Source organism: Apaloderma vittatum, unplaced genomic scaffold, assembly GCF_000703405.1.
Source record: "Apaloderma vittatum isolate BGI_N311 unplaced genomic scaffold, ASM70340v1 scaffold40844, whole genome shotgun sequence".
Classification (NCBI taxonomy): Eukaryota; Metazoa; Chordata; class Aves; order Trogoniformes; family Trogonidae; genus Apaloderma; species Apaloderma vittatum.
The window spans coordinates 6,927-18,629 of NW_009711849.1; the positions used below are offsets into that span (position 1 = coordinate 6,927).

Genomic DNA, 11,703 nt, shown 5'->3' on the forward strand with positions numbered 1-11,703 from the left:
CAATGTGGAAGAATGAATTCATGTACTTGTTGATATACCCATGTACTGTTCTCAAGACTACCTTTATTCCTTCTATTTTTTAAGTCTCAAAATTATTTGTAGAATTAAGGCATACTTTCTCTTCCTTAATGATTCGCCATCGTTTAGGATACACTTGTGTGTATGTCTGTACATAGTGGATGATTCCTTCATGGTCATCATCTTCATGGAATTCTGATCGTAGTTACGATAGAATTTGGAACAATGCTAGCATTAAAAATGGATGATCAAATCAAAGACAAGTTATTTTGGTTCCTGAACACTGCAGAAAGGATCCTGTACAGGCCACAGGTATAGCCGTACCACACATATGATTTTTAAATTGAGTTAATGGACTATATGGTCAGCTAGTAGCAACACACATAACGCAGTGGACAGCTGTTTACAGCAGCATTCAAGCATCAGCATCTCTATTGCTGCAGTTTATAGAACAACTTGGTATTTTAAAGCCAACTGTCACTAAAAACATTCAATCTGAGCCTACGTGCATGGAATTTCAGCTCATTCCTAGCACAAATGATGACAGTTTAAATGCAGTAAAAAGACAAATATGAGATTAAACTATTATGTTTCAGACAGATGGAAGATGTCCATAACTTTTGGATCATGTTATGCAAAGAGAATTCTATGAAGTGGCAATATAGGGTATATTTTGTAGTAAGAAAAATCACACAAGAACAGTGTATTTCTTTGTGTAAACACCTACTGAGTGAGACAATGGCTGTGTGCTAAAATTTAAAGTTTCACAAACACCTGTGGAAGAAAACAAGCAGGAAAAATTACTAGCCAGGTACACTTGCTGTGTCTTCCTTGAACTTAAAAGTTACTGCTGTGGGCTTATGTACTGCGCTTGCTCGTACAGAAGTCTGTCACTGCCATTTCAAAGAAAATTAATAGCTTTGAATATTAAAATACCACAGCTCTCTGCTCCTGTCTCCCCCTCACAACTGCCATGCTGGAAGAAGCATAAAATTGTTCTCCTGTCAAACTGCACATCTGATAATTATCTCAATGTTGTCAGCTCCATTAAATGTATTTTTCCTATACTGTTGGATGCTGCTGCTTTAAAACTCTTGATGAATTTCTGCTCCAGGGTACCTCGATTTCCCTGCTGAATGATAACTTTCTTTTGTATAACTTGAACCCTAGCTTCAAATACAGTGCATGAAAAGCCCCAAATGAGTAATAGCTATTAAAATTTCCAGACCAAAACAAAACCAAAACCCACATCAAGGCAGAGTTGAAAAGGACTATCAGTTACTTAAGGTATCAAGCGAAATGGTATATTCTATAAAGCGTAAATTTTCCCAAAAGTAGACATTCCAAAAACCCCAGGAAACTCAGGATTAAAGAGAAAAACTTTAAAAAGAAATCCAAACATCCTGAATTATTGAAATGCAGAATGAAAGCCTCCAAAACAAACTTAGATGAGCCCTGCAGCAGCACCGTGTTGTAAGCCAGCTATTATGATTAATGCATTTTAGTATCCGTGGCCCTAAATTAGCCTAATCATCATAGAATCATAGAATGGCCTAAGTAATGCGTGTTTTTGGAGATGGTATTTTTCTTTTTGTTCCCTTGCATGCAACAAGTGACTAAGATAAGCAACAAAAGGTGAGCAGGAAAAATACAATGGTATATAACTGTATTATTAGTTTCAGTGTGGAACTGGTTCTTACTTCACTCCTTAGAAATATAAAATGTCCATCCTAAGGATGAAGCTAAAAGCAAAATGCTGTTGTATCATGCACAAATGTTTCATCGCGGTGAGAAGAAACCATTTCTGGCTGGACCAGTAAAACTAAATCAGGAAAGGCTTCAATAGATTTAATAACTTGTTAAAAGATAAGCAAATGGGATTTCAATTCTTAAAATTAAACACAAATGAAAATCTGAGAAACAAACTTCTTTTGCTGCACAGGTTACCTATCTAACCGAGTGGACAGAACTTTTCTACGGAACAGTAAGAAAAAGAGTAAGAAGAGATGGATGTTGCCAAAAAATCAAGCCCCAGAACACTCACTCATTTTCAGAATTGTTTTATTGCAGTTGGATAATAGACATAAATACCTAAGAGCAAAATCCAGTAAGTCACATTTTTTTTTTTTTGGAACAATTCTCCAAACTGGTTGTATTATGATAAAGAGCAACAAGTTGCACTATATTTAAGAACATTTTGTTCTTTAAAACTAGTCAGACAGGTGGGAAATAGTAAAGTACTACAAATTAAATGAATAGTTTTCCACTCCAGCTTCATTTTCCAAACTGAACAAGTCCAAGAGAAGGAAACCATGACTTTTTCTGGAGATGCATATCAGCTGGTGATGCACTTCAAGCTATATTAATTTGATTAAAAAGTTTATCCTTAATAACCTGAGACATCAATCCATGTATAGCTTCTATGGTGGTCTTGCAGCTGAAAAACAAGTGTAAATTCAATGTTGGCCAAATGCTGAACTGAACTGTCATTTTAGTTGAAGACATTCAGCTGTTTTGGAAGTTCAAGGTGCCCATAACCCCATGAATCTTAACAACTGTCCAGAAAGGAAAAGTCACACACAGCAATTTAGCCATTGTTGCCAATAGTCTTTTGTTAAAAAGCAAACTGATGAGAACTATATCCACAAGGACCAATTCCAGGAAACTTCTTTCTCTGGCAACCTAGGACATCTTACAATACCAAGTGATCTCTGTGGTCATCTGAACCAAAAAAAAAAAAATTCAAACCAAATCCAGAACTCCAGGGAAATGGAGAAACCAGCTGTTAACACTTGAAGGCTCTCACTGTTCTCTACCTTATCTTCTTTGCCCAGCCCCAAGCCAGTAGTGCACAGTAACCGTAGCTCCTCTGAGAAACTTTACAAAGAACATTGAAAGGAGAGTTTGTAGAGCTAATCAATTATTAGTCAAAATATTTAACATGTGCAAACCCCTCAAACAGCTGAGAGGATTCCTATTGATCCAAGTTTCATCCAGTGTGCCTGGCTTCGGGGGAGGTAGTGTCAAACGAACAAATAAAAATATGTGGCAAAACAGAACATAAAAGTGCAAAAGATGCATCAGCCCTGAAAACATGGAGAATAGGGACAAATTATTAGGAGATAAAGGAATCCTAGGCAAAGGAAGCTGGCTTGGAGCTCAGTTTGGCTAATGCATACGTACTCTTAGAAAACAAGTCAGAGATGTGTATTTGCAGTAACAGAAGATATCATACAGCCAAGTGTAAGCAGCTTTATGCTAACGTCTTATTGTTTTTCCTAAAACTGGTACAGCTAGTAATCCTTTGAACTCTCCAACTTTGTTTCTTGAAAGTAATTTAGGTGTCACTGAATCAATTGTCCTGGTGTCTACACAGTTTTTTGACTGCCTTATCTTTTCTCAGGAAAAATTATTAGTTGAAGAAAAATGTGCATCTGTAAATCCATCTGTTACAATCCATTTTGGGAACTACTGTAGCCTCAGTTACAAGGGAAAGCAGCACTAAAGACAACAAAAATCTCTCCCAGTTTTACAATTTATAAACTAACTACTGATGATTATGAAATGAAAACCTGTTAACTATGCATAACAAGGAAACAAATGCACAGAAGACACCAGCACAACAGGAACCCTGATTCTATTTAGTAATAACCATATTAAACTTGCAGGTATTCCCTCACTGCTTACTGCAAAACAGAGGCTTGTCCAGCACAAGCTGACTCCTGTCTTTAGGAAGTCATGTTCACCCGAATCATACTGTGCAAGATGTAAATGAAGTAATTTATTTGCCTTTGACAGAAAATATCTTTTTTTGTTTGCTGTATACTAATGGAATTTGACAGGGATTTTTTGTTTAATGAACTAGAGTTGACTTTATTTCAGAAACAAAGATTGAAAAGCCACTGTAGGTTTAATAAAGGCAAAGTCTTATCAAACTTTCCAAAATAACTCGTGACATTTCGAGTCTCTTATTCCTGTCTATGATTTAATCATACTTGCCTATAGCCTTGGTAGGTTATAATTTAATTGTTAGGTTACAACTACAGTTATGATAAAAGTTTAAATCAAAATAACATTTTTTACAAGGAAGAACACAATATGCATTATCTTACCTGTCTCTTGTTGCTTTTGCAAGTTTGTCTTCTGATTTCTTATCATGAGTCTCTAAACCCAGCATGAAACTGCCTCTTCCCAGCTGAGCTTCTGACTGTTCTAATTTTTCGGACAAATCAAACACTTGGCCAGTGGTGTAGTCGGCATTCTTAGGAGAAAGAAGGCAATAAACATAATGAGTTCTAAGCTATGAATTCAAGCATTTACACACAAAATAAACAAAATCCGAAGAGAGCCTTTTAGAACTCTAGTACTGCACGTTTTATCCTATATTTGCAACTGAGGTGGTAGAGAACATGAGTGGCACACAAGGGGTGGTTGAGAGAATAGAAGCTGAACATCTGACAGAAACTCAATTCCTAAAGCCTGAAATAAATGGGCATTCTCTGTTACTTTCCATCCATGCCCTAAGTTATAAAAGAGTAAGTAAAACTCAGTTGGTTTTGACAAAAGGTATAAAATTGACTTTTGCAGAAGAAAGGCTTTGACGCTGAGCTGTTACGCTGAAGGTTTCTCTACAGTATTTCTGTCGCAACTTTGTTTTAAAGTTCCTTTTTTTTGTTTACTTAGTCAATACCATTATTTTAAGGCATATCATTTATTACAGTGCTATAAAGAGAAATAAGGTTAAAATGTGTTGAAGACAAAACCTAAGTGTATAGAGAACTCAGTAAAATTAAATCTAAGTTTTCAGATCTTTTAAAGAGTGGACATAAGAAACATTTCAGTATTAACGATTAGGAAAACCTTATCTTCTTGTTTAATCTGACAGGTACATTCCTAACATGAGATCTTTATCTATCAGTGTTCTACTAAGCATTTTACAGTACAGGGTCTGGCTTTAACCACTAATGAATCAACGCATGCACGACAGCATACTATGATACTTACAGTAAGCAAACTGGAAGAACTGAGAGTGTTCACCCAGTATTTGTTCCACAAAAGCTCGAGCAATTTACGATCCAAAGATGATTTAAAGTATGAGACTTCTAAAGCATAATACCTGTAAAAACAAACACACAAACAAAATGAACTTCCATCTAAATTATGTTGTTTGGCTGTGATACTCAAAGCACAGCAAAGTGCATCTCAAAAAATCATAGAATCACAGAACAGTTTCAGTTGGAAGAGAACTTCAAGATTGAGTCCAACCTTTGTCCCAGCCCTATCAACACCACTAAACCATGTCCCTCAGCACAACATCTACCCATCTCGTAAACACCTCCAGGGACGGGGACTCAACCACCTCCCTGGGCAGCCTGTTCCAATGCCTGACAGCCCTTTCAGTAAAGAAATTCTTCCTAATATCCAATCTGAACCTCCCCTGGTGCAACTTAAGGCCATTTCCCCTTGTCCTGTCACTCGCCACTAGGGAGAACAGACCAACCCCCGCCTGGCTACAACCTTCAAGTACTTGTAGAGAGTGGTAAGGTCTCCCCTCAGTCTCCTCCAGGCTAAACAGCCCCAGATCTCTCAGTCATTCCTCATCCGTTCCTCATATATCCTTAACAACAGCAAATATCTTCAAAAATTCAACAGTAAAAAAGTCACCCCCAGTTCCAATTCTAATGCTAAAAGATTTTCCGTAAGTATTTCATACATAGCTTTAATACAGGTATACACAATCCCAACGTGTACTACTGTGTTCTATATAGTAAGAATGCAAGGTTTTTTTAATTACTCTTTAAACAGCTTCTTGTGCAATGCGACGATGCTCTGTTCCATGCTTGGGATCTTCAATACTGTAGTACTTGTTACTTACAGATGAGTGCAGTCTTGCCTATTTCACCTCTAATTCAATTAGGAATGTTTGAGAGCAGTAAATGTTACAAACAGGCAAACAGTCTTACTACCATACCTGTTCTGAAAGCCAGGCTTTAGTGGTGCTACAGAAGCAGACAGAAAGCTGAGCTATGCAAAGTCGTTAGTGCAGGTGACTTACAGCAACATTAAAGAGCTGTATCGAACTTCATTTTGATCAGGAAGTTCTCGAGCAGGTTATCAATAATCCTATTACCTCTTGATTTCTCTATAAAGTTATTTTGCTTGGCAATTCTGTGAGAAATTCCATCTGAGATGACAATGCTTTAAAATCTACCAACACACCACACTTCAATATTTGTGTGATCAGAACAAATAGCATATGCTATGAAAAATAAGGTACTAAATCAGTTCCTCAGAGATGTGTGGAAGATTCAAACTCGGAAATCCAAGTTGTTTGAGGAATACTGTAATAAACTTACTTAAAAAGATTAAATGGAGCAGCTTCACATTGGATATTGAACACCAATGAAAGCAATTTGACTAAGATTATCCAGACTATTACTATGACACAATTAGTAGTCACCAGCATTCCAAATGGACAGGATCATTTACGGTCTAGAGCACAAGTCTTATGAGGAGCAGCTGAGGGAACTGGGATTGTTTAGCCTCGAGAAAAGGAGCCTCAGGGAAGACCTTATCACTCTATGACTACCTGAAAGGAGGTTGTAGCAAGGTGGGTGTTGGTCTCTTCTCCCAAGTAACAGGATGGGAGGAAAGGGTCTCAGGTTGCACCAGGGGAGGTTTAGATTGGATATTAGGAAAAATTTCTTCACCACAAGGGTTTTCAAGCATTGGAACAGGCTGCCCAGGGAAGTGGTTGAGTCGCCATTCCTGGAGGTATTTAAAGACATGTAGATGTGGTGCCTAGGGACACGGTTTAGTGGTGGACTTGGCAGTGTTAGGTTAACAGCTGGTCCCAATGACTTTAAAGGTCTTTTCCAACCTAAATGATTCCATGGTTCTACAACTGCTATTCAAGTTCTCTAGATGTGCAATTCTCAGTCAGACTACCCATACTACTGAGATGACACCACCACTTCTAGTCTTTTGTGCTATCAATAATTTGGTAACATGACAAATTTCCAGTTTTAATTCCCTCTCTGCACCTAACTGCTGTCTCCTTCCAGGAAAAACAGGCAAATATTTTCTTGGTTTGGATGAAAAGAAATGGCTTGTACAAGAAGCCAACTTCTCGAGATGGAGATTATAACAATAACTATTAAGTACTTCCATCTTCAAAGTAAACCCACCAAATTAACTCTCCCAAACTGACCACCCCTAAAATCGAAAGGATAAAACATATCCTCCTTTCACACTTGAAAGCACGGGTTTCTGGCCAATTCCACACTTCTAAAGACCACTCTGAAATGACAGGAATGTTACATTTCCATGAAGATTTCTGTGTAGCTACTGCTCTGGATTTTTCCTCAAACTGGAGAGGAAGACCAATTCCAATTGTTTTACCGTCTTCATCTCTTCACGGTCAGAGTTTGCACGTGACTATAAACACACTGAAGAAAAGGTATTCATGTACCAAAAACATGAAAAAACAAACAAACCAGGGGACAGCCTACAGGACACACTGGTGTCAATAAGACCTTCAAGTTCTCTGGATACAGATGCTTAAGCTGTGACGCTTGTCAAACAACTCAAGGCAGAACTGAAACCAGGCTCTTACTGAACAAGTGGTCCCATCTTTAGCTGTTCTTTGCAAACACCATCTCCAACATCTGCCTCTACTTCCACCCCACCGTAGCTTAACCAGTGAGAACACGTGTGCTCCCACAAGCTGGACCGGATCAGGGGACTGATCCAGCAAAACAAATGCCTCGGCAAACAAGGTAGGTATGAAGTGAGGAACACGGGGCTGGGGATAGAACAGTTAAAGAATGTTTAGAACTACCGTCTTAATTCATGGAGAGCAAACTAGCAGGAGAGAAAAAAGCAAGAATTCCTCCTGTTATTCATGAAGCAGCTCCACTTTCCAACTCGACCAAAGACAGAAACAATCTTAACACGCCCTACGATGCAGGTTATGAGGTGCACAGCACTTGCCAGTGCTCAGAAGAGCAGACAGATGGCAATCTCCCTAGCCTAGCTGTTAAATCTGCATCTGACCCTGTCCTCCCTGCCCTAAGAAAGCACTACTACTTAAAGCTAAAGCTTTTAACCGGGTCCATCTTCATCTTCGTAACAACTGGCCCTTAAAGTAACACTTTTCACATAACGCAACCGTGCTAAAGCAACAAAGAATGTCAACAAATGAATTTTTCCATACTGAATCATTAACCTAAACACAAAAATTGAGAATTTGCATTAGAATGAGTAGTTTTTAATGTTACTTACTGTTTACAGTGTACACCAAAGTCTTCTATTTTATTAAGCGGAATAGTCTGGTATTCAGAGGGACCTTCATCTGGAGGTTTATAGCCCTAAAAATTCAAAGAGCAAAAATGACACAGTAATTTTGGGACTTTTAAAAATGCCTAAACTCTGCACAAGGACTTCACAAAAATCCTAAATCTAGTGTAATTTTCCTGCGGAAAATGAAACTTTCCCCTGTAGCCTGAAATTTGGAATTTTCTTAAATTTTTTGCTTTGCTAGTGCCTATTACATTTGCAGGTCTATCGAAAAGTATGTTGGAAGCAAACCAGTGGTTGTAGTTGAGATTTTTCAAACAAGATGGCAAGATATTATTAGATCATTTCTTAGATCAAAGGAAGAACGAGCTTCTTCTAAGCTAATATTTCTCTACCTATTCCTGGAAGTGATTTCAATCCTCTCCGGAGGGAAAACAGAAGGCATGAGAAGAGAGAAGAAATATCCATGTCTTGGATATGCCTTAAAGATACCTAAAACTTCAGTTACTTATTTAGCCAGGATGGTGCCATACTGACTTGGGCAAGAAACGCCCAGAGACCACTGTGAGGACTCCCTAAAAATACGTTTCTAATGTGCGTTTTCTTTTGGGTTTCATTTGGAGCAGCTGCAGGATTCTCCTCCCTGCTCAAAATTCTGAAAGTATTTATATGAAGAGGTTTTGCGACCGGAGTGAATATTCTCCCGAGTCACAAACTGTTCTAAGAAGATCTCTCGTACATTTGTCAACATAAAAATAATGTTTGGATGCAACTGTGAATCTCTTACAAACGGATGTCCGCTTGAAGTTCTTGAAGAGTCAATAATAACAGGAAACTTGAAGGCTATACCCGAACTTCATTAGATTGCAATGAAATAACAGCTATATCTCTTCCAGAAGCATAAAACAAAGACTGTATCTGGAGATCTAGGTCTCCAGTATTTATATGGTTTACTATTTTAAGCTTAACCCTTCCATGTTTAATTAACTTTGGGTTTTGTACATTATTTTGTGAAGATTCATAATATTTACTTGAGAAAGTTAAGTAGGTAGTTTTCTAAAATGAAAAGCAGATTACAACACATTAAACATGCTATTAACATTTATTTTTAGTTCTAAAAAATGGTAAAAAATAATTAACATAAAACTATTTTGATGGCTACTACCTGAAGTTATAGCCTTTAAAAAAACGGCTGTATTAAGCTACATCATTTTAGGACAGCTCCACTATATAGACAGCCTATTTGATTTAACACTGCCAAAAAATCTGTGAAAAATAAACCAGATGTCAACTTTTGTAAATGTAATCAATATCTAAAGACATGCAATTACCACTTTTTCTTGCGGAATGAACAATGACATACAGTACAGCACAGCCAATCAAAGTGCAGTAATTTTTAGGATTAATCCCTTACTTATTTAAAGACAGTTTACTGATCATGCACTAGATAATTTTAATTATTTACCTTAGGATATGTCCTAAATGCTCCAAGATTTACCTTTCCTGCAGATATCGTTCTTGTTGGATCAATCTGTAGAAATACAAGTAATGCTTGTTACATACCTTTTGTAAATTATTACAGGCGTAAGTTAACTTTACAGTAATTGTATTAGAGAAACCTAATTAGTGTGAATTGAATCTGTGACATTATGTCATAACATAGGAGAACTCATGGTGGAAAAAATTTTTTAAGGATCATTTATCCTTTTGTAGTATAATTCTTTCATGAGAGTTATAACTCCTTTATTTTCTGTAGTAGCAATGGTTAAGCAAGTAGTATATAAAATAATGTTTAATTTTGATTTCAAACATGATCCGAGGCCTGGAAGACCTCAAAGGGCCCAAAGAGTTTCTTTTGATTTTTTCTTCAAAGACAGATTTCCCTAGTACCTTGTACCACTGATGTAATTTAAAAGGCATTTTAGATGCAAAGTAACAGAACTCTGTGAACACGCTTTGCTCTATTTCGACAGAAGAAACAATGAAGAGACAAAAGAAATGGATCTTTCTTCTGCTGCAGGAGGCCAAATATAGATTGCCCAATACGTTTTTTTGCAAAAGTACCAAGTAGAATTTTAAGTTAAGAGTAATGCATGGATTGGTAGAGAGCTAGAATATCTGGAATAATACAGTCGAAACAGCCTCAATAAGCAATGTTACTGGTTCGATCAGTATGCAGCCAGCAAAGCAAAAAGAGCAATACCATTTTAAAACCTGTATCTAATGCATGCAAAGTACATGTTACTAGAATGCTGACAGAAATATAAAAATTATTTCCCCGCGCAACATAATTTGCTATGCAGTTTTATCAGCTATCAGCCAGTACTTACAACCACTGCTACAAAGGGTTCTTGAAATTGCTGATTAAGCATCTGGGTACTGACGTCGATGCCAGAGAGCCAGCAGCCATAGCCAGGGTGACTGTGATACCAGCCAATTGCATTTTCTAAACGACCAACCTAACAGCAGCGAAGGAAAACAAACCGAGCGTTAATCTCCCATTCCCAAAGCATCAGCTGCCCTCTATGGGGCCTTCCAGCACACTGCAGCAGGGCGAGAGGATAAAAAAACGCCCACCACACACCCACCTTGACACTAACAAATACTAAACACACGCCGTATTTTGCTAAGCTATTTTCTACAAACCATACAATCTGTAGTGCTAGCATCCTCTGTTACAGCTACTACCACAGAACAAAGAACTTCAAGGAGCCAGGAGTTCCTTCTTCAATGGCAGCTGATGTACTGAAGAGATTCCACACAGAGAGATGGGAAGCAAGCTGGGACTCTTCACGGTGGAAGAGAAATTTCTCAGGATGGATATGTCATAGGTATATATAATCGCACGTAATATATGGTGTGTCAGTACACAATGATCGTTCATTATTTAGTACAGTAACACATCTCAGATGCATACAGAGATTATAGGTTTAAAAAAATAACTTCAGAAGCACACTTTCAAACACCAGAAGTGATAAATTATTTCCAGACCATGCTGCGAAAGCTGAAAAATAGGAGTTTCCAGATAATACCTGTGGTTATCTCTACAGATGGTGGAAGAAAACAAACCAAGCAAAAATAGAAAACAAAAACTGCCCAGAGGAACACCCACTGCACCTAATTTCATAATCCTCTCTCAGGAATTGCTTACTGGCTGCTCCATGCAAATCTGAATAATTTTGGTACGACTCTATACGGCAATTCTTAACTGAGAGCTGTGTGTTTGGATGCATCACCTGCTTGGTTTTGCTAAATACTGTATGTGTCAGGAAGTTTAAATCAGAAAAATGCTAAGATGAGACAGAACACACAAACTGCCTACTTACTTGAACATTTATTTTATTTTTGAGTTGGTGAATCTATTTTTTTTTTTTTTTTTTTTTTTTT

General features: G+C 37.6%; 1 protein-coding gene across 1 annotated transcript; it reads right to left on the bottom strand.

Moving 5' to 3' along the window:
- Positions 1 to 2,066: 2,066 nt before the first annotated feature.
- On the bottom strand, positions 2,067 to 10,775 carry COPS5 (COP9 signalosome subunit 5; the record flags this gene model as incomplete). Its single annotated transcript, XM_009867747.1, has 6 exons — positions 2,067 to 2,455; positions 4,131 to 4,279; positions 5,023 to 5,134; positions 8,302 to 8,387; positions 9,782 to 9,847; positions 10,647 to 10,775. Coding segments are annotated over 6 exons (627 nt in total), but the record flags the coding sequence as incomplete, so codon positions are not given.
- Between the last annotated feature and the right edge of the window lie 928 nt (positions 10,776 to 11,703).